Consider the following 23,351-nt stretch of genomic DNA (forward strand, 5'->3'; position numbering starts at 1 on the left):
CCGGTCTTAGATTCCTGGCAATGATACTTATCATTGTCCAGCATCTTTGGTGACTGGTCCTTGGCTAGCCTCTGCTTGGTCAACTGGATTTGGTGGGACACTGTTTTCTGATCTTAGGACCCACAGGTCTTCAACCTGTGCTCAGAGTCAACAGTTCTCACAGCAAAGGTGGCACTTTTTCTTCATTTGCAAAATGAGGATGACGTGGTTAGCCAAATCAGAAGCTCAACCTCACAGAGAGTCCAGGTAGGAATGGGGTCCCATCGCATGGGAGTTAGCCCTGAGGACAACTGAACTGAAGTCCGCTGGGATATGGCTTATGTCCCTTCTAAATAAAGAGGGGGAAGGGTCCTCCTAAAAAACAGTCATGTTGCTACCAGTGTTTGTGGACGTAACATGTACTTTGATCCCTGAGAGTGGCAACACTGGAAAGAGCAGGATGGTGCCTATGAGCAACAAGACCCTGCTTTGTTTATCTGGTGTAGCAGAGTTTGGCCCATCATGCCATGGGAGGTCATCCACTGGGGTTAGTCCTGGCCTGCACTCCACCTGGGGCTTAGCTCCATTGGTTCAGGGTAAATATGATCAAAAAAAGAAGATCAAATGTTTCATAATGGGAATAGCAGATTGGTTTCCAGGGGCAACACACAGAGGACTCAAAGTTACCCTCTCAGACCCCTGTGGTTATCACCTCTTTTATTTCTTGTATTCCATTCTCTTTGTCCACAGCCTGCTGCTCTGATGCCGAAGGGAAGACAGAAAGTGCCACACTTGGATGCCCCCCTGGGCCTACCCACCTGCCTCTGGCTGGAATTAGCCGGGCTCTTTTTATTGGTTCCCTGGGTCATGGGCCTGGCAGGGACAGGTGGGCTAGATGCCCAGGGCACAGGGGGGCTGAGCTGGGCTGTGCATCTAGACAGTCTGGAAGGTGAGAAAGAGGAAGAAAATCTGGAGCAGCGGGCACATGCTGTGGCCCAGGCAGCAGGATTGGTGAACGCCGGACGCATCGGAGAGCTCCAGGGCCACTACCTCTTTGTCCAGCCAGTTGGGCACAAGCAGGCCATGGAGGCGGAAGTCATCCGGCAACAGGCAGAGGCTGTGTTGGCCAGGCATGAAGCTGTGCGCTGGCACTCAGAGCAGAGGCTGCTGAAGCGGACCAAGCGCAGCGTCCACTTCAATGATCCAAAGTACCCACAGCAGTGGCATCTGGTGAGTCCAGCCCTGCAGTGTCCATTTCAGATGGAGAGGTTCTAGTCTAGTTTTTTAGTGGGCTTTTCACCAAATCCCTCTTCACTTGTCCCTTCCTTGGTCTGAGGGGCCGTTTCTGGGGGCTGAGTGGTATGGCACCCTCAGCCTCTACTTTCCCTGGACCCAGTGCACTATAGTGCTTAGGGCTTGAATGCTGCCCAGACTTACATTGCAGCTCTGCCACGAACTAGATCTGTCTTCAGGCAAACTGCTTCACTTCTCTATGCCTCACTTTCCCCACCTGCAAAATGGTACCTACCTCCTAGAGTTAAGGCTAGAATAAGTGAATTAATATATATGAAGCACTTAGAACAATGCTTGGTACATAGGAGAAATTATTTCATATGTGATTAACTACTGACATTATTGCATAATAGTTATATTATCCAACCTGTAACCCTAGCCACCATTTCACCCTGAATCACCCATGGGTGATGCCAACCTTCCCTGGAGACCAGCGTCATGGCAGAGTTCTTATGTGCCTCTCTTGGTTCTGTTCCCTAGTATTCTTTTGATTTGTAACCTCTGTCTGGCTCTTTGGTGGAGTTCAAAGGTGAAAGGGTATACTAACTGTAACTTGTCTATCTCTAGACTGTGCTGTGTGTCACTAGATTCCCACCCCATCTCTCCTGCAGAATAACCGCCGGAGCCCTGGCAGGGATATCAACGTGACAGGTGTGTGGGAGCGCAATGTAACTGGACAAGGGGTGACAGTGGTGGTAGTGGACGATGGAGTGGAGCATACCATCCAGGACATTGCACCCAATTATGTGAGTGGCCTGGGTTGATCACTCCTACCCCATGTCATACCACCTTCTTCATGTTGCCTCAGTCTTATTCCCTTTCCTAAAGGGCACTGAGCCAAACCAAACAGCCTGGAAGGTGGGGTGATAGTCTTCCTTCTCTCCTTTCCCTGCCAGCCTTCTAGGTTGGCAGTTAAGACACAACAGGTGGCTCCAATCCCAAGGGAGAGCAATCCTCAGAGGTACTTCCTGCTTCCTATTGCTGCTCCCTCTCTGGTGTGAAGGAGTGGCCCAGTTAGGCAACTTCTTCCCTCTCCACCATCCTGAATACCTTCCCTTCTCTAAAGCATGACCTTCAGAGAGCCCTAAATCTCTTTTATCCAAAAGAGAAGATTATAATTCTTATAATTATATGTTCTTATACTAGGCCAGAGAGAAGGGTGCTGAGAGACATGGCACTTCTCAGTTCTGTCCCACTGTCTTTTGCTCATATCTTGTATCCCATGTGGTGTGAAGAAGATGGGCCTGCTGGCTTGGCTTGGAATCCAAAACTCCTACTTCCTTTCTCTCCCTGACCCCTCTAACCAGTGAGTGACCACATGTCAACCCTCAATATTTCAGAGCCCAGAGGGTAGCTATGACCTCAACTCTAATGACCCTGACCCCATGCCCCACCCGGATGTGGAAAATGGCAACCACCATGGCACGCGGTGTGCAGGAGAGATTGCTGCTGTGCCCAACAACAGCTTCTGCGCAGTGGGTGTAGCCTATGGGAGCCGCATAGCAGGTAACTTGGGCTTCCCACTAGCCTTGGAGGGCTTTTCCTGTGGCCACAGTGGTCATTCCCTGCTCTGCACCCGCATTGTGTAACTTTATTCCATCCCAGTATTCACAACCTGGAGCAAAGGATAAGCTCTTAATAGGACACCTTAGCTCATTGATATTTCAAACATGTTTTCTTAGCAGCAAACCCCACTCTATAAAACAGATAAAAGTAGAGATGCTTTTGACAAGGGCTAGAGACTCAAGCCCCTGGTCAGTTTCTTCCTTTTTTCTGATGATGGCTATGCCCCAGTACTCATAACAACTCCTTCAACTAGACTACATTGTACTCATATTTTCATACGTTAAAAACTGTCTTCTCCTCTGTTGTTCTTCACAACCTCTTGTATCTATGGAGGCTGCTGTCACAGGCCCACCTCCCAGCCCCAGTGCTACTCATGATCACAGTTGCTTTCCATCCTTTCAAGAGAGCTGATAACCCAGTCCTATGCTAGAAGAGGTTCTATGGTTCCTTTACCTCTCAGTCTTTGTCATGACAGAATGTGAAAAGAATGAATAGGAAAGCCATCCACTTGATTCCTAATAAATGCCTGGGAACCTAAGCACCCAATGGGTTGGCTGTAGTTCTCGTAATATCCAGCAGAGGGCAGTAGCCTTCTGCAGATGAGACTACAGAGGGGGTTCCCTTTTTTTTCAAAGCCCCATTTGTCCCTACATGGTCCACCAGGATATGACCCACCCTACTTTGGAGGGTGAAACTAGGCATCCCTGGAGTAGTAATGGTACTGAACACCTTTGACATGTCAAACACTTTACATGATGAAGGGTGAAAATAATAAGAGAATCTTGGTTAGCTTCGTTCTAGCCCCACTCTTTTTAACCAGACTCCAGGATCATTAAAGTCTAAGTTCCAGCATGATAGTAAAAATATTTTTGGTGGGGCTGGGGATGTGGCTCAAGTGGTAGCGCGCTCGCCTGGCATGCGTGCGGCCCGGGTTCGATCCTCAGCACCACATACCAACAAAGATGTTGTGTCCGCCGAGAACTAAAAAATAAATGTTGAAAATTCTCTCTCTCAAAAAAAAAAAAAATATTTTTGGTTAGGCATGGTGATACATGCCTGCAATCACATTTACTCAGGAGGCAAAGGCAGGATGAAGTTCAAAGCCATCCTGGACAACTTTGCAAGACCTGTCTCACAGTAAAAAGGTATAGGACTGTAACTTAGTGGTAGACTGTAACTTAGTGCCTTCTTGCAGGAAGAAAGTACAGCTAACCTGGGGTAGGGGGCACCTACAGGAATGAAGCAATGCTTTTAAATTGTTTCCCTTTGATCTTGTTCTCAGCTCCCTTCCCGGCCCCACTCTGTCATCTGATAAACAGAGTACATGTACAAGGTTCTGGGTTCAATCCCTAGCACTGTTGAAAAAAAATTTTTTTTTAATTTTCGACAGGTAATACAAATACATGGCATAAGAATTCAAAAAGTACAAAAGAGTATATAGGGGAGAAGTATGTCTCCCCCATGTAGCTCCCCACCACCCAGCCCCCCATTAGGGAACTGGAACTGACAGTTCTTGCAGGGCCAGTATTAGTGAGGAGCTGGTATGTCTTCAACGCCTAGGTATCCGGGTACTGGATGGACCACTCACAGACAGCATGGAGGCTGTGGCATTCAACAAGCACTATCAGATCAATGACATCTACAGCTGCAGGTGAGGCAGAGCTTCGGGGCAGAGCCAGTAGAGGGCAGGAGGCTGATGTACCTGGGAGGAATCTTCCAACAAAGGGACAGCAAAATGGGTTGACTCAGGCAGATCAGAACAGGGAACTCCTCACTGGGCTAGCTGATAAGGTCATTGCCCTCATATCTTCAGTTCTCCAGCCACTAGGTCCTCAGTCTTAAGTTCCCATCTTCCCAGTAATCAGTTTGTCACATAAGAAGTGCCCAGCCTGCCCCACATTTATTATTTTCTTAACTCACAAGCCCCTGGGGAGAAAGTGGGCTATCCTCTCCACGCCGGGTATACTGAATCCCAGAGGCAATCTCTGCCATCCTACAAAAATGCTCCTGCAGCTTCAGGTTATGGCTCTGGTAGACAAGTTCCAAGAAGGAACTGAGGTGAGGTGGCCCTGTAGCATTGATGGTACCTACTCCTCCCCCTAACGACTACCCTCTTAAATCCTTGACATCACCCACAAGATGTGTTTCCTCGGGGCTGGAGTTATAGCTCAGTTGGTAGAGTGGTAGAGGCCCTAGGTTCAATCCCCAACACCAAAAAAAAAAAAAAAAAAAAAAAATGTTTTCTTTTAGACAAAGAACAGAAAACTCAGCCTAAGAATCAAGAACTGACCCACATGGAATATCCCATCATGCATGCTTTGCCATCAAGCCTAGTAGTAACCCTGTTCCTCTTTACCACTATGTATATGTATAGTCTCCTGTTCCCTGGGACCTGAGAAAAGGACTCTATTTTCCACTTAGAATAGATAGACTTAAGCCCTGTCTGTTAATTGTGGAAATCCAAGTGGTGGGGATATAACTCAGTGGTAGGGTGTTTGCCAAGCATTCTCAAGACCTGGGTTCAATCCACAGTATCGGGGGGAAAAAATGAAAGTTCTGAACCAGCACCCCTGGGAGGAGAGTAAGAGCTACAGGCAGAAGGGTGGCCAGCTGAAACTGGGAGTCCCTGAGTGGGTACCACAGCCACAGACTGCTTCCTGTATTTATTCTCAACAGCTGGGGCCCAGATGATGATGGGAAGACGGTGGACGGTCCCCACCAGCTTGGAAAGGTAACTGAACTGCATGAAGACAAGGAGGCCTAGAACACTCTCTTCATTCAGTCCTAGAAGAACTACTACAAGTCGATCCCTCTTCCTACCCACTCCCACTTGCACTGCCAGACCTGTGCCGTGCTCTGCTGCCTTCTTGCAGGAAGAAAGTACAGCTAACCTGGGGTAGGGGGCACCTACAGGAATGAAGCAATGCTTTTAAATTGTTTCCCTTTGATCTTGTTCTCAGCTCCCTTCCCGGCCCCACTCTGTCATCTGATAAACAGAGTACATCAAGTGTACTACTCCTGGCTCCCTCCCATCCTATGTCCATCTCTAAATATCTTTCTCCCATACCTGTGCCCTTTGAACTTTTTTCCCTTTTCTTTTTAGAAGGGGAAGAGGGGATGACTGGTTTGGTAGGTAGAGGTCTTTCTCTGAGCTCCTCAACTGATACCCTGACATTTTTGCTCCTCAGGCTGCCTTACAACATGGAGTGATGGCTGGTCGCCAGGGTTTTGGGAGCATCTTTGTAGTAGCCAGTGGCAATGGAGGCCAGCACAATGACAACTGCAACTATGATGGCTATGCCAACTCCATCTACACAGTCACAATAGGTAGTGACCTGATGGTTCTCTCTGTGTGTGTGTGTGTGTGTGTGTGTGTGTGAGAGAGAGAGAGAGAGAGAGAGAGAGAGAGAGAGAGATGTATCTTGGGGAATCATTGTGTCTATCTAAATGTATAATCATACTCATGATCTCTTTGGGCTCAAATAGGACTAGCCTACTCTCGGGATCTTAGGACTTCCCTATGAACACGTCCAACCATTCCCTGAAGATCACCTCCCCATCTCCAGCCCAACCACCACTGACTCAGCTTCTGGCCTGGCCTCTCTTTTCCGTGGCCCATTTGCCTCCTGCCTGAAACCTTCCCTCACTCCCCACTAGCCTAAATTAAGTGCCCTTTACCTGTGTTCTCAATCACAGCATTTGTCACAAGAAGTGTATTTATTTACTTACTCAGCTTCCTACCTGGTTTCTTGAGATCAGGAAGTGGGCTTTTCCAGATGGCCCTATTGCCAAGCACAGTATGTCATTCCCAGTAGATACTTTGTAAATGTTGGGGAAAAAATGTGAATAACTAGGTATAGTGGTGGAAGACTCTTGGTTTTTCCCCATAGCCTATGGGAAGAATAGCCACAGGGCACAGAATACTCTGTGCCACTTGAGGCTGCTTATTGAGATGAAGATTGTGGGCATTCTGAGACAGCTCAGATCTTTTTTTCCACTCAAGATGGCCCCAGATAATAACTCAAAAACAACTCTGATATTATCAGGCCCTGTGCGGGATCCATTCCTCATCTCAGCTCCCATTTCCTTCTGTGCCCAGGTGCTGTGGATGAGGAGGGTCGGATGCCTTTCTATGCAGAGGAATGTGCCTCCATGCTGGCAGTCACCTTCAGTGGTGGGGACAAGATGCTCCGGAGCATTGTGAGTGCCTCCCAGACCCTCTGTCCCCTGCCCCTACCCTTCCCACAGGACTCCTCTCTGGCATCATAAGGTGTTCTTTTGTTCCTGGTCCCGCTCCTAGGGCTCCTCTGCCTTCACAGATCTCTATTGGGCATGCCACTGTTGGGAGAACCACCAAGGACTCTGCATAAGTCTGTGTGAATGGTTTTTATCTTAAATTTTTTAACTTGGGACAAATGTACATATTGTTAATAGAAGCAAGTGTTGCATTGATTAAACAACTTCTTTGAAATGTTTTCCTGTGGTAGAATTTGGGCTTGCGCTACCTTCCATGAACTTAAGAAAGAGAATCATGGTGTTTCTATAATTCCATGAGTTCTGTTATATTGGTCCTCAAGAGTGGAGCCAGCGCTTGTCCCTATGAGATCCATGGGAAAGAGAGCCTGTCTTCTGTTAACCCACAGAGCTCTTGCTAGAGCTGTCATTGGAGCCATAGCATAGAAACTGGAGCAGGGGACCAGAGCTGCTCTAGCCCATGGAACCTTGAAGGATTCAGGGGCTACGGCCTGCATCCCCTGTGCTGGGCTCTCTCCAAGCAGGGTGAAGCCAGGTCTGAGGACCACCATCATCCTAGAGCTCCCTGCCTGTCCCTGTTGCTCACACAGTGTAACAGGGTATAGGAGGCTCCAATAAGAGCTGGGCTGGAGCCAGCTGGTGTCAGATTTCTCCAGTGGCTGGGTTGGAAGGTCTCTCCACGGCCCCTGGGAATTAGGCAGCTTTGTCTTCCTGCAGGGTCAAGTTTGGTTTCCAAAACTAAAATTTTGTTATGCCAGTAAATGACTTCTGATCAACACAATGTTCCAAGGCTCTGTGCCAGCTGACCCCCTACTCCCTCCTCCCGCACCCAGGGAGAAGAAGAAGGGGAAGTAGACTGAAGTAAAGATCAAGCAAGGCTTTGCTGGGTAGCCTGGGGTCCATGCAGTGGCCTTCCCCACCCCGAGCCAGGCTGTGTTATGAAAAAATAGGAACATACTGTGCTACTCACCCCTGGCAGAATTCTGGGGGACCTCACTCACCCTTGCCCCAGGGCAGATTTCCAAGAAGGCTCCATAACCATTGTCTGTTGCTCTGTGGTACCTGGCTTTCCCCTCCAAACTCAACTCAGCTTCTTACCCTTACCCTATCTTCCACCCAAACTATAATTTATCCAGAAATGAAACAAGTTTATTTAGCCAAGTTTCCATTTTTGAATGTCCTTGCCCTGGAAACCTCCTGTTGCTGGTTTCTAGCCAATGACCAGGGCAGCTGGGTGGAGCTGTCTTTGTAAGGGCAGGGGTGCGGGCATGTGCTTTCCACCACTATGGCCTGGGGGGCTCCCCTGGACTTCCCTATGGCTGCACAGGGCTCCTTCCACCCTGGGCAAGTTCACAGACTTCACAGCTACACACTAGACTGTCATTGTAAGGCTGTTTCCTTAACAGGAAAAAATCAATCTGCTTCCTGGCACCAGTCAGGCTTCCCACCTCATTGAGACTACAACTTGGAGAGTATTTCTCCTTTCCTTCTGGGAGTGCAGAGTGTCTGGGTGAAAATTACATCTCTTGGCAGCTGCTATAACAGCTGGGAGGGAAGCAGTGAGTACAATGGAGAAAGGGCAGGTCTTGGCAGAAGTTGGTACCCTAGTGTCTTACCCAGAAGAGAAGTATGGAAGAAAGGAATTCCGTAGTCTTTGCACTGGCACCATACGCTAAGGATCCAAGTGCCACATAGTGGACCAGGTTCAGGCAGGATCCTCCTCAGCCAGCCCTTTTGAGGTTCCATGTTGATGGGACATGAAAAGAACTTGATGCCAGACAGATGCCATCTCCCCCACTCTCACACCCCAGCTCAGAACCACAAATGGAAAGCGGGGCTCCGGAAAACCCAGCTAAGCTGCCAATCAGAGCACAGAGGCAGCTTATCCTGTGGGTGGCCACCAAGCAGGGTGCCCGACTGTGTACACACTGTGCCCATGCCAAGCCTGGGTGGGCAAGGACACAGCTGTCTCCCTGGAACATACTCCCTGTGTTTGCACCCCATGTCTCTTCAGCCACCGTGGCTGAGCTGCCAAATTGTATTTCCTTGACTGGTGCTGTCACTGTTGTCCCTGCTCCAACTGAGGCCCAGCAGCTCCCGTAACACTTCCTCTGTCTAGTGTGGCTGTGAGGGTTGAAGGGCTTAGGGTAGAATTTGGGAATGGGAGCAGGAAAATAAGGGAACAAGAATAGGAAATTATTGTCTGCATCAAAATCCTCTCACATGTTTTCATCTCCTTTTCTCCATAACCATGCCCTCAGAAGCAGCTTTTCATTTTGACTATGTGGTGGTTCCTTGGGGGGCCAGAAGGACTACAGGTCTCCTCTGTCCTGTTGGTGGGCCCCATTCTGGTCTGACAAAGAAAGGGCCCACCAGAGAGGGTTGTTCTGAGGACTGTGTGGTTTCCCTCCCTCTGCAGTTTTGAACTCAGTCACTAACCCTCCCCATTCCCCCTCCACTTCCTAGGTGACCACTGACTGGGACCTTCAGAAGGGCACTGGCTGCACAGAGGGCCACACAGGGACCTCAGCTGCAGCACCTCTGGCAGCTGGCATGATAGCCCTCATGCTGCAGGTACGGCCCTGCCTCACATGGCGTGATGTCCAGCACATCATTGTCTTCACAGCCACCCAGGTGAGATACTGCCAGGTAGATAAGTGGTCCCACCCAGCCCACCCCAAGGTTTGAGTATCAGCAGGCTTCAGATTCTAAATGTCCCAAATGTTAGGTGTCGAGTCCGTTTCAGAAGAAGGGTATATGTAAGCAGTGGTATGGGAACCCCATCAAGACCTCAGGCTTCGACTCACTCATATCTCTTCTGCAAAGGAGAGTTCTGGCTGGGCTCCCTCTCCAGAAGCAAGCTTCTGGGGTGGTGATATCATGGGGTTTTAACCTTCGGTCCCAGCTTTTCTGGGGGAATCCATTCCTCGTGGCCTCAGTGGAAAAGTCTGGATTGGATTGGCCAACAGTCAAGTGAGAAGTGAGGTTGAGGCCGTTGAGATGTGGGTAATGCAGGAGACTAAACCAGGCCTCTGCTTTCAGTATGAAGACCGCCGTGCAGATTGGCTCACCAATGAGGCAGGCTTCAGCCACAGCCACCAGCATGGCTTCGGCCTGCTCAACGCGTGGAGACTCGTCAATGCAGCCAAGGTGAACAGGCGATGGCAAGACGGGGCGGCCTGCATGCGTGGCAGGCACTTAATAAATATTCATTCATTTCACTGATTCAACCATTTTCACCCTCATCCCAGCCGATGGTCATTTTACAGATGAAAATGACTCCGACCCAGCACTTATTAACGTGTTTTAATAATAATTAAAAAGTCCCAGACTTATTAACGGAGAGCCCATGGGAGCAGAGGATAGCTGGGGCCTCTCAGGTACTCCAGTTCTCTTTTTTCTTTTTTTCTTTTTGTGGTGCTGGGGATTGAACCCAGGGCCTTGTGCATGCAAGGTAAGCAAGCACTCTACCAACTGAGCTATCGCCCCAGCACTGTGCTCCGGTTCTCATTGGACATAACCATCTCTATGGTTCCTTGAGTTGGTGCCCTAATGAGCTTCAGGAGTAAAAGAAGGTGATGACAAGGAGAGGAAAGATGGAAAGAGGGCTAGGCCTTAAAGATCACATCACTGGCGTGTGTGTGTGTGTGTGCGCGCGCGCGCGTGCGCATAAGAGAGAGAATGAGTGAGAAGTCTGTGTTGATTTGCCATCCCCCCCTTTCTTTAACAGATCTGGACATCTGTCCCTTACTTAGCTTCCTATGTCAGTCCCGTGCTGAAAGAGAACAAGGCTATTCCACGGTCACCTGGCTCCCTGGAGGTCCTATGGAATGGTAAGTAGTTAACCCAGAAGGGTTAATCTTAGGCTTGAGGCCTGGGCGGTGATGGGGAAATAAAGCTCGTCCTCCCTGCTGGATTCTCCCCCCTTCCTTCAGGAGCTGAGCTCCAGCCAAACCTGTGGAGTTTTCTTTGACCATTTTAGGACATGTTGCTGCTTCTGAGTTGGCTGGTCCCTGGCTGCTAAAACAAGACCTTTCTCCTGAGTTCCTAGTAGCGAAAAGGAGCTGCTGAGCAACCCGCTAGGAAGGCGGGTGGGTGGGGTGGAGGTGGGACTTGGGGAGACTCAGCAGGAGTTGGAAGAAGTTCCTGTGACTTCCATGCTAAGATGTTACCAGACCACTCTATCCTAGTGGCTTTTGGATGAGGTAAAAGTGTTAAAAACTCTTTCCTTTGATTCTCAGATCTATCTCAGAAAGAGAGAGAGCCAGATGTCGTCTGTTGGGAATGAGACAGAGGTATAAGAAGAGATCCCCTAGACTAGAGTTACTAGGGTTGCTAGAATTCTAAAGGGGTGGGGTTGGAGTGTTACCTCCTAAGTCAATGATGTGGTTGTATGTTGAGCACAGAGGCAGAAGCCCTTCCCAGAGAAAAAGTAGCTGGACCAGGATGCTTGTTCTAGAGGACCCTGTGTCTGCACAGTTTTTTTGTTTTGTTTTGTTTTGGTACTAGGGACTGAATCCAGGGCCTTGCACATGCTAAGCATGTGATATACCACTGAGCTAGACCCACAGCTCTTCTGTACATTTCCCAGTTTTCCTTACCCTCAGTTCCTTGGGGGATTTTTTTTTTTTTTTTTTAGGAATTTTGACAAACAGAATTATTCACTACTTTTCATGAAAGTTGAGGAACATTACACTTCATACCCAGATTAGAACTCTGTCCTCCTGTTTCCTGTCCTCCTAGGAAGTGGTCAAACCAGAGCCATGGCAGGAGAAGGAGTGGCCAAAGGAGGGAGCCCAGGAGGAAGGAAGGAGGGGGCAGCCTCCCTCGGGTGGAGCTTTCGCCAAGAAGAGTTGAGTTTCTATCCCTAAGCATGTGCAGCTTTTGCCAGTCTCCCTGCACGTGGAAGGAGACCTAGGGCCCTGGTTATTGCATTTTCCGTAAAAGGAATGCTATCTTGGAAAGGGCATAAGGCATGAGCCAAGGCAGAGAAGTTCAAAAACACACCCAGGAATGCAGTTCCATCGAAAGCCCTGGCTTTGCGCTCACTGTCTTGGGGATCATGAGCCTTTTAACCTTTCCCTCCTTTTCAGGGCTGTTTCCCATCACATCTGTCAGATGAGGAATTTGATTTAAAGGACTAGGGGTCTTTCCAACTTTGTCATCCTCTGCTTCTCACAAACCAGGGCAACATTGCCCCAGAGTGTCTGACAAAATTCCATAGATATCAAGGCATCTGGCAACTTCTTGTCACTAAGGAAGCAGGAGAAAGGGAGGAGAGCGGGAGATGGTCTAGGGGACAAGCAGGATGCAGAGGATAGATACAGGGAGGTTTGCTAGTGAACCCTCATCCAGGGCAGCAAGCAGTCCTGATGCTCATTTCAGAAGCCAGAGAAGGTGATTTGACATGACTACGTTCACCCCTGAGCAGACACAATGGAAGGTGTAAGCTTGAGGGCTGGCTTAGAAGGAAGTAAGTCCCAGTAGCATAGAACTGAGCACTTCAGTCCCAGACACTGGAGATATCTCCTCCCCTAGAGCAAAGCTATAGTTTTTTGTTTTTTTTTTTTTTTTCCCAGCAGAATCCATGTGATTCCTTGTATGGGGCTAGAAAGGGAACTTTTTATAAGGTAGAGGGAGCTAAATGTCCCTAATATAGAAGAGGATATGAAAGACCTCTAAGACTCCCGGGCAGCATTGTCCCGCAGGACTTTCTTCTATGATGGAAATGTTCTAGATCTCTGAGGCCATATGGATCTACTGAATGTTTGAAATGTAGTTAGTTTGCGGAACTGAATTTTAATTGCATTTAATCATAATTAAATTTATATAGTCACATGTGGCAGATGGCTGCCATCTTCTGAAGCACTGCTGAAGAGCAAGACAGGTTTTCATTTCTCTCCACTGATGGGAATTTAGGAGGGAAAGGGATGGGCTGTCTTAGCTCCATTAGATCTAACACTGGGTCTAAAATCGCCAGACATATGACATAGAAGGTAGGAGGGAGAGTGGAGTTTGGGGAAGAGTGGCTTCTCCACAAGAGAGTCTGTAGGTTAGAAGATGCCTGAACACTTATTTGCACCTATCTCTTGTCCTTCTATACAGTTGAGTGTACTATTAATCCTCTGCCCGCGCAGTTAGTCCTGTTCCTCACCTCTCTACGTCTCCCTCTTCAGCCCATTCTTTCCCTCTCTCCTTCCTTTCGCCTTCCAACTGAAGTCCCTGCCTCCCCTCAACTAGTAGTTCAACTGAACTAAGTGAAGCTGCTGCCTCTCATCACACACTCCCTCTGCCAAGGAAGATTCACTTCATGACTCACTGTGCCCCTTTCTTGGACTGATCCAGGGGCTAGTTTAGAGTCCATCCTTGTTAACCTTCTTGTGACTCTGACCCTACTAATGAGGAGTTCATTGCAACCCCTCCCTTCCTCTGGCTTCTGTGACCCCCTTTGCTCCATAGTCCTCTTCTGTCCTCTCTGCCCAACTTACCTAATTTTTGGTTTGCTTGTTTACTATTCTGGAGCTGTGAGTGTCTTCCAAGACTCATCCCATTGCTCTTTGTCCACCTTTAGTTTCCATCGCTTCACACAATTCCTCTAAGTGTTATTCCAGTCCCTCATGGGTAGGATAGATTGTCAGACCTCCCACTAGATTATAGGCACACAGAGCCCGGGCATCTTCTGGAACAGGATGAGACTGAAAAAGACCTCAACTTACCACAGACCAAATAATAATAATAAGATGAGGATCATCAGCTAACATTTGGGTGCTTTCTGTATGTCATGCACTGTGTAATATTGACTGTTTCTTTGTTTGCAGTGCTGGGGTTGGAATCCAGGGCCTTGCGCATGTTGGGCAGGTCCTCTAATACTGAGCTACACCCCCCACACACAGCCAGTAATAGTTCAGTTTCATTTATTAACTCATTGAACTCTAGTAGAAATAACTCACATGCAGTGCTACCCAGTCCCCACCCACACAACTAAAAACTGGATGTGACATACCACTATGTAAACCACTAACAGACAAGCACTCCTTTTTGGATTCTATTTTATTTCATAATGTTCCATAACATGTCGTTTATGTCTCTTCTCTGCCACTTCAGGGCTCTCCTCCACCTACGTCAAGACTTTTCCTTTTTTTTTTTCGGGGCTGGGGAAGTGGCTCAAGTGGTAGCGCGCTCGCCTGGCATGTGTGCGGCCCGGGTTCGATCCTCAGCACCACATACAAAACAAAGATGTTGTGTCCGCCGATAACTAAAAAATAAATATTAAAAGTTCTCTCTCTCTCCCCCTCTCTCACTCTCTCTTTAAAAAAAAAAAAAGAAAGACTTTTCCTTTTTCTTTTTATTCCTGAACCACTGTGTACTGTTAATTCCTATCTATATATTGCATTTAATACATTATAAAAATTTTAGATTTCATTATCCACTCTCAAAAGGCAGCTTTGTCCCCCTCCCCCTCCTTTGGTAGATACCAGGAATTTAGTCCATAGGGGCTTAACCACTGAGCAACATCCCCAGCACTTTTTTATATTGATTTTGAAACAGGGCCTCACTAACTTGCTGAGGCTAGCTCTGAATTCAGAAACCTCCTGCCTTAGCCTCTTGAGCCACTGGGATTACAGGCATGTACCACTGTGCCTAGCTCAAAAGGCAGCTTTCTTTCCAAGTTTCTCCCATGTTTGTCATTATGATTACCATCCCTAGTCTGCCAAACATGAAACTCTGGAGTTTTCAGTCCTTCTGTCCCCCTTCTCTCCCCTGGTCTTCTCCTAGCCTTTCCCTTGTAGTTTAGTCTTTGTTTTGTTTGTTTTTTGTTTTTTGTTTTTTTTTCTGAGGTCTCTCTTGATTTGATTCACTCATTCATTCTATAAATAGGTAAGACCTATTTTGCCCCAGGCACTGCATGAATTCTAGGGATTAAGGGAGAAGATGACTTCTGCCCTCAGGGAGTTCTCCTTCTCGCCTGGGAGATAGTGGGCCATGGAGACATCACGTGTGCTCTCAGAGCACAGTGGGGAGACAGGGAAGGGTTCTTAAACCAGTCACTGACCTAAGTTTTACTATATCAGCTAGCCAGGAAAAAAGTGAGGGAAAGGACATCATACAACAGGTACAACATGTGCAAAATCAAGGGCCTCTTCAGAGAGCTGCAGGTAATTCAGGATGGCTGGAGCATGGCGAGCAAGGGAAGGAGAAGACCAGAAACTGGAAGGTGGCAGATAGACCATGTGTTTGTTCTTTACCTTGAAGCCTCCAGGAGCCTTTAAAATATTGTCACCAATTGAGGTTGATGTAAGGAAACCGAGAGGAATCAAAGATCTGCCCAAAGCTTCATTTTCTAGACACATGTACTAAAATCTTTACTGATGAACTGGTTCACTGCCTGGGGATTCTATAAAAGGAATTTGGGAAGTGAAGGAGTAGAAGTCATCCATGAAACAAATATATTGATAATTTTTGAAATTAGGTGTTGAGAACATATGCACTCTCTACTTTTTTATGTCTGAAGTTTTGTATAATAAAAAGTGCATATGTATATAAATTAATATTATACTTATGTATTTATATATGGTTACATAAATAATTACTGTATCTTATGTTTTTAAAAATATTTACAGATGAGAAGATTTCCAGGTTTTTAGTTGGGCCAAGGACTAGATGGTGATGCTCTCAGGTAGAATTGGAAATCTAGGAGGAGGAACAGATGTGAGCAAGGCTGTGAAGTAAGGGAAAAAACTTGAGCTATGCCATATTTGTGCATACCTTTAAAGGTTTTACCTAGAAAGCAGTTGAATAAATAAATGTTAAGTGTAATGAATTTGGGAGTCACGGAAGAAAAGGTCTTGGAGAGAATGATATCATCAGGCTTACAGGGAGATAGTCGTGAAAGAGGGCCCAGAATGAAGCCTGATGTTAAATAAGCAAATATAAGAAAGGAGTCTCTAAAGAAAACTGAGAAGCAATGACCTGAAAGGCAAGAGAAACATCAGGAGATTGGTATTATGGGAATCGAGGATGGTTTCAGTGAAAAAGGACAAGTAAGGCAAGGACTAAAGATCATGACCAGGTTTGAAAAAGAGGCCACTGGTGACCTTGGGAAGAATCACACCAGTGTATTCACAGGGCCAACAGCTAGATTGCAGCTGGCTACATAATTAATGAGCACAGGAGAAGATTTCTAGTTATAGCTGGCAAATTGAACCCATGCTTTTATTCCTGCTCTCTCCCACAACCTTACAAAAATAAGAATAAAGGAATAAAAATGTATAAGCACAAGGACAAAAAGAATGAGAGAGAAGACTACATCAAACGAGAGATTTCATCACACTTTTGGAAGATGGAAAAGAATGGAGAAGTGAGTAGGGCTAAGAAAACAAAATTCTCACTGGGTGCCGTGGCGCATGCCTGTAATCCCAGCAGCTAGGGAGGCTGAGGCAGGAGGATCGCAAGTTCAAAGCCAGCTTTAGCAAAAGCAAGGCACTAAGCAACTCAGTGAGACCCTGTTTCTAAATAAAATACAAAACAGGGCTAAGGATGTGGCTCAGTGGTTGAGTGCCCTGAGTTCAATCCCCGGTACCTCCCCACAACAGGAGGAGAAACTAAATCCCATTCCTGCCATAGTATCCCAAAACACTCAGGCCCCATATGCTATGGAAGACAAAGTATGAGACTAAAACTAGGGGTCAACTGAAGGTTAGACTTCAGTCATCTTCTCTCATCCTAATAGCCAGATGATAGCATCTTCCTTTTCCACACAGGAGTCAGGAAGTTTATTCCCCAAAGTTAGGGGCTCCAGGTGCAGCACAAAGTGGGATGCAGGGACTATGCTGAGAAAAGGAGACCCTCTCCATGAGCCAGCTGCTCAGATCCCAGGGTGCTGCAGCCAGGAACTCAGAAGAGTCCTTGATGGAGAAATGGAATGGCTCCTTGCCATAAGACAAAGACGCTGACATGTGGGGCTCATCCAGTGACATAAGCAGGCCACGGTCCAGGTAACTTTGGACCTTCCAGGTGAAATGCTCCACCTGTGCTGAGAACTTCCAGCTGGCTTTTGGAGATAATAGGGATTACAAGACATTTGGAAAAAAGTCCTCTGAAATTCTTGTCAATCAATTATTATTGTCAAGCAGTGGAATTGTACCTAGCCTAGCTAACACCCAATCACATGGGAAGGCAGAATAAAGCTATTTTCAGACACTGAAAGCCTTTCTCGTGCTCCACTTGTCTGAAAACTACAAAAAGATGTGTTCCTCTACAATGAAGGATAAATCAAGAGAAAAGGGAAGGAATAAAGCAAAAGAAGGAAGGAAGAGAGGGAAGAAGAGGAGAGAGGAAGCAAAAGCCTGGGGTAAAGGAAGGTCCCACCCCAACAGTAGTGCCCCAGATAGGAATGGGACAGGGGCTTCCAGAGAGAATTCCCAGGGCAAATATCACTGAATGAGCTCCTGATATGTTGGTTTATTTAGAATAATGGTATCCAGGGATGTTTTATGGTTCTTTTGTGCAGTTTGGGAAGAATTACTGATAGGGATGTGAATTTAAGTAAACCACAAAAACAAGGCAATTATTAACTCCAAAGGGGTAAACAAATCATTTAGGAAGTGAAGTATAATCCTTGTCTGCTGCTTGGCTAAATTCAGTATTGTATTTGCAGGGTCATTGTAAGGTAGATAAAATATTGATCTAACTAAAAATTATTATATAATTAGTTTGAGAAGCAGAAAGAAGGGCAAGCTGGAGAGAAGGTGTGGGTATATGCGTTAAATCCTCATCAGCCATATTGGAAATCAATAAATAATGTCTCAAATTGATATGCCATGAAAGCTGGGCACAGTGGCATGTGCCCATAGTCCCAACTACTCCAGAGGCTGAGGCAGGAGGATCACTTGAGCCCAGAAGTCAACCTATTCAGGCAACATAGTGTTCAAGGCAATATAGTGAAACCTTTTCTCAAAAAGAAAAAAAAAGTGAATAAACCATGAAATAGCTGTACATATCTATTATCTAGAAACATGAAGGTAGATCCCAGAAGAAACCAGAAATAATCAGTGTTTGCCTCTGGAGAGTGGATCACAAAGATGAGGAGTAGAGTAAGGAACTGTTCTTCATGATAGGTACTCTAGAACCAACTTCCAATTAAAACTGGACTTAGAGCTGGGCACCATGGCGCACACCTATAATCCCAGTTACTCAGGAGGCCAAGTGAGACAAGAGGATCGAAAGGGCTGGGACTGTAGCTCAGTGATAGAGCACTTGCCTAGCATGGACAAGCCCTGGGTTCAATCTCCAGTCCTGAAAAAAAAAAAATGCATGCAATACTATTTTTGTAGGAAAAAAAGGTCAAACTAGCCATAGTGAATATATAAACTTTCTTAAGAAGTTTGACAGTAAAGGAAAAGAAATGGGGCTGGGGATGTGGCTCAAGCAGTAGCGTGCTCGCCTGGCATGCAGGCGGCCCGGGTTCGATCCTCAGCACCACATACAAAAATGTTGTGTCCACCGAAAAAACTAAAAAATAAATATTAAAAAAAAAAAGAAAAGGGCTGGGGATGTGGCTCAAGCGGTAGCGCGCTCGCCTGGCATGCGTGCGGCCCGGGTTCGATCCTCAGCACCACATACAAAAATGTTGTGTCTGCCAAATACTAAAAAATAAATATTAAAAAAAATTAAAAAAATAAAAACAAAAAAAGAAAAGAAATGACACCTAATAATGATGTAACCTTAATATTTGGTAGCTCACTGTTTTAAGCACTTTAGGTATCAATACTGTAATCGATCCCAGCAACCATGTCGTATGCGGTGTTTCATTTTACAGATATGGCAACTAATTCAATTCTCATAGCAAGTAGTGGAATAGCTGGGATTTAAACCCAGGCTGGATGGCTCCAGAGCCCATGTTCTCAACACTAGGAGGCATAGAAAAATGAACAGTAGAGAAAGGGTTCAGTTGTGTTTATTTTTTGTGTGTAGTAGGAAAGACATAAGCAAGGAGATCCAGCCAAGAAGATGGATAACTGGGCTGATCCAGTGTTCCACATTTGCCAGAGACTGCTGTGAATGGACAAGAAAGCAAGGGGACCTTGAGGTGTGAACAGAGTGTTGGAGAGAGGAGCTGCAGGACCTCAGTCAGGCTGAAGGAAAGAACTTGATGGTTAGCAAGGAAATGAAGGGCCAAGCAAACAGAAGGAGGGGGTTATTTTCAGACAAAGTGAGACAGGTGGAATTAAACAAAATAAACCACAAACGCACATACACACACACACACACACACACACACACACACAGAGGCTGGGTATGATGTGTTGAATAATCATCAACATATTATGAGGAATATGGGTGCCTTTACATTCTGATTTTTTTTCTTTTTTTGGTACCAGGAATTGAACCCAGGAGTGTTTAACCACTGAGCCATATCCCCAGCTCTTTTTTATATTTTATTTAGAGAGAGGGTCTTGCTGAGTTGCTTAGGACCTTGCTAATTTGCTAGGCTGGTTTTGAACTCACAATCCTGCTGCCTCAGCCTCCTGAACCGCTGGGATTACAAGCGTGCACCACCACACCCGACTACATTTTGACTTTTGCTCATCTACTTTTCTAATTTATCTTCAATTAATCTGTATTGCTTATATAATAGGAAAACACAATAGAATTTACTAAGCCATTCGGAAGTAAAGCAGTCCTGGGATATGGTCCTGGATATGAGTGGCTGACATGGAAAGTAAAGAAATGTGGCGTTAGGCTGGATATGATGGTGCATACTTGCAATCCCAGCAACTCAGGAGGCCGAGGCAGGAGGATTATAAGGTCAAGGCCAGCCTTAGCAAATTATTGAGGTCCTCAGCAACTTAGTGAGACCCTGTCTCAAAATAAAAGGACTGGGAATGTAGTTCAGTGGTAAAGCGCTCCTGGGATCAATCCCCATTACCAAAAATAAAAGAAGTTATGGAATTAGAGAGGTAGTTCTCATGGAGGTTGATGTCACAGTGGAGAAGGGGAGCCGTCACTCTTCAGTGAACAAAGTGAGGGGGAGTAAGAGGAGATCAAGGACTAGGAAGTACAGAAATCTGGGCATGGTGGTAATCCTAGCTACTCAGGAGCCTGAGGCAGGAAGAGTGGGAGTTCAAGGGCTGGTCTGAACAACTTAGCAAGACTGTCTCAAAATTAAAAAATGAAGGGCTAGAGATGTAGCTCATTGTTTACCTAGCATGGTTAAGGCCCTGGCTTCAATCCCTATACTGCTCCTCCCACCCACCCCCATAAAAGAGTACCTTGAGGCTTTCCTTTCTCCTTCCATCCCAATTATCCATGCACACATCACCTCACCCCTAGAGTGAGCTGGTTTTCTTCTCCCTGGTTTATCCTACCCACAGACAGCTGTTAGATTAACTTTCCTTGAGCATTTTTTATTTTAAACTGCATCATTGCTCAATAATTTATAATAGCTCTTAAATGCTTGTTTAAAATCTTTAAAAAAGAATGTTAAAGTCCTTCCCATCCTATGTCTCCTTTCCCCTACTATCCAGTACCTCTCTGAGCTTCTTCATCTGTAAAATGAAGGTACTGCTCTGTCTTATGTATTGGAATGAATTCTTGGAAGAAAAGTTGCTTTAAAAAGAATTCTTTTATTGCAATCTAATTTCTTTTTTTTTTAAGAGAGAGTGAGAGAGGAGAGAGAGAGAGAATTTTTAATATTTATTTTTTAGTTCTCGGCGGACACAACATCTTTGTTGGTATGTGGTGCTGAGGATCGAACCCGGGCTGCACGCATGCCAGGCGAGCGCGCTACCGCTTTAGCCACATCCCCAGCCCCGCAATCTAATTTCTTTTTTTTTTTTTTTTTTTTAATTTATTTATTTATTTATTTTTTGGTTTTCAGCGGACACATCTTTGTTTGTATGTGGTGCTGAGGATCGAACCCGGGCCGCACGCATGTGAGGCGAGTGCCCTACCACTTGAGCCACATCCCCAGCCCTCTAATTTCTTAATAAGCCCAAATTGAATCTTCCACTTCATTAGTTTTTATTTCCAATTTTATTTTGAAATAATTGTTGATTCATGGGAGGTTGCAAAATAATGTACAGGAAAATCTCATGCACCCTCTTCTAATCACATTGTACACAATAATAATGCCAAAACCAAAAAATGGACATTAGTGCAATTCATATGGGTCAGTTCTCACTAGGTTGACATGCAGTCTCTATTTGTGTATGTGTGTATCCTTGTGTAACCATCACCATAACCAAGGTCTAGAATATGCCATCACAGGACTCCTTTGAGTTACCTCACACTCATGTTCTTTTCCCATCCCTAGCTACTGGCAACCCCAAGTCTGTTCTCCATCTCCTCAGTTATATTATTTCATAAATTTTTATGTAAGGCTGGGCACGGTGGCACACACCTGTAATTCCAGCAGCTCAGGAGGCTGAGACAGGAGGATCGCAAGTTCAAAGCCAGCCTCAGCAACTTATTGAGGCACAAAGCAACTCAGTGAGACCCTGTCTCTAAATAAAATACAAAATAGGGCTGGGGATGTGGCTCAGTGGTTGAGTTCAATCGCTGGTACCAAAAAAATAAAATAAATGTCATGTAAGTTAAATTATGTAGTATGTATCATTTGGAGATTGGCTTTTTCCATTCAGCATGATTTCCTTGAAGTTTATCTACTTTGGTAGTTTTGTTTTGTTTTGTTTTAATTCAAATCATTTTTTAATTGTTATACATGGCAGTAGAATCTATTTTGATACAATAAGTTCAAATTTTTTTTAAAGAGAGAGAATTTTTAATATTTATTTTTCAGTTCTCAGCGGACACAACATCTTTGTTTGTATGTGGTGCTAAGGATCGAACCCGGGCCACACGCATGCCAGGCGAGCGCGCTACCGCTTGAGCCACTTCCCCAGCCCTTTATTTTGTTTTAATCAATTTTATATTGCAATCCTAGTGACTTGGGTAGCTGAGGCAAGAGGCCAGGGGCACTTAGCAAAACCCTGTATCAAAATTAAAAGGATAGGGCGTGTAACTCAGTGGTAGAGCACTTAGCAAGTACGAGGTCCTGGGTTCAATCCCCAGTACTGAAAAAAAATTAATACTTATATTGTCTTCCATATATGAGACTTGTTCATCTCTTTATACATGCCCTTTATCTTTGTAAATTCTTTCTAGAATATCTTCTCCCAATCAGTTTTCATTTCCTTTTCAGCATGTCTATTATCTACCTCAACTCATCTGACTTATGTCTTTTCCCTTATCAGGGTCATATCATATAATTTTCCATTTGTGAGTATAAGGCAGGGTTCATGCCCAATTTATCTTTACATTCCCAGCATCTAGTACAGTGCCTGAAAAGTAGGAGGTACTCAGTAGATAATTTTTGGATGCATGAATGAGTGACTGAAGCTACTCAATTAGGTTCTTATTTTTTTTGTTTTGTTTTGGTTTTTATTGTTTTTTGTTTGTTTTGCTTTGCTTTTTGTTTTGTTTTTGCAGTATTAGGGATCAAACCCAGGGCCTTTAGTATCCTAGGCAGACTCTTTACTACTACATCTCCAGCCCTTCAGTTGGGTTCTTATATTGTGTCTTGGTTGTTTATGTTGTCTTCCCAACAATACTCTAAACTAGGTTGTGAACTCCAAAACAGCACTGCATTCCTGTCACCAGTGTACACTGGGTCACGGTTCAGTTTGCCGTAGATGTTTGTGTGTGTGGCTTCCTTCAGTAAGCTCATGCTTTTGTGTACATTGGGATGAAGTGAGGGTATAAGTGTTTGTGGGCTGGATTCCCGGCTGCCCAGCCTGACTTCCTACAGTCAGCAGGACGGACCTGGAGATGTCAGGACTGAAGACCCTGGAGCATGTGGCAGTGACAGTCTCCATCACTCACCCACGACGCGGCAGCTTGGAACTGAAACTGTTTTGCCCCAGTGGCATGATGTCCCTTATCGGCGCCCCCCGCAGCATGGACTCGTACGTACATCTGTCCATGACCCCTGAGCTCTCTGCAACAAGAGCCTTTTCAAATAGATACTGGCACTGTCCTAAGCAAGTGTGGCACTGGCTATTCTTGGCAGCTGGAAGCTGTTGATCACATGCTTTATTCAAGTGTTTACAATGTGCTAGGCATTGTACTCTACATATATTTGCTCTGATCCTTAAAGAAGTAGACTTTGTAACCTCCTTTGGCAAATGAGTGAACAAATTATGGAGCTAGAAGTGCCTGAGTGAGAAAGAATAAATGTAGATCTGTGGGACTCCCAGGCC

The 23,351-nt window shown here is 45.7% G+C and overlaps 1 protein-coding gene across 9 annotated transcripts in view; it reads left to right on the plus strand.

Annotated features, from left to right (window-relative positions):
• The window catches only part of PCSK7 (proprotein convertase subtilisin/kexin type 7), a 28,250-nt gene that overhangs the window by 1,177 nt on the left and 3,722 nt on the right, over positions 1 to 23,351 (plus strand). For 4 of the 9 annotated variants that reach the window (XR_014019325.1, XR_014019326.1, XR_014019329.1 and 1 more), the window contains exons 2-14: positions 118 to 246; positions 730 to 1,209; positions 1,884 to 2,018; positions 2,613 to 2,778; positions 4,399 to 4,489; positions 5,515 to 5,569; positions 6,027 to 6,165; positions 6,938 to 7,038; positions 9,559 to 9,726; positions 10,135 to 10,242; positions 10,823 to 10,925; positions 11,836 to 11,944; positions 22,908 to 23,057. Coding sequence is in view for 4 of the 9 variants with exons in the window: in XM_081271009.1 (XP_081127135.1) it covers positions 742 to 1,209; positions 1,884 to 2,018; positions 2,613 to 2,778; positions 4,399 to 4,489; positions 5,515 to 5,569; positions 6,027 to 6,165; positions 6,938 to 7,038; positions 9,559 to 9,726; positions 10,135 to 10,242; positions 10,823 to 10,925; positions 11,836 to 11,944; positions 22,908 to 23,057 (1,793 nt within the window). In the remaining 5 variants the exon portion in view is untranslated. Of the gene's footprint in view, positions 1 to 117; positions 247 to 729; positions 1,210 to 1,883; positions 2,019 to 2,612; positions 2,779 to 4,398; positions 4,490 to 5,514; positions 5,570 to 6,026; positions 6,166 to 6,937; positions 7,039 to 9,558; positions 9,727 to 10,134; positions 10,243 to 10,822; positions 10,926 to 11,835; positions 11,945 to 22,900; positions 23,058 to 23,351 lie in introns of all 9 variants that reach the window. The other 5 variants (XR_014019327.1, XR_014019328.1, XM_081271011.1 and 2 more) reach the window with 3 other exon arrangements.

Source organism: Spermophilus citellus (assembly GCF_964194105.1).
Source record: "Spermophilus citellus genome assembly, chromosome: 2".
Lineage (NCBI taxonomy): Eukaryota > Metazoa > Chordata > Mammalia > Rodentia > Sciuridae > Spermophilus > Spermophilus citellus.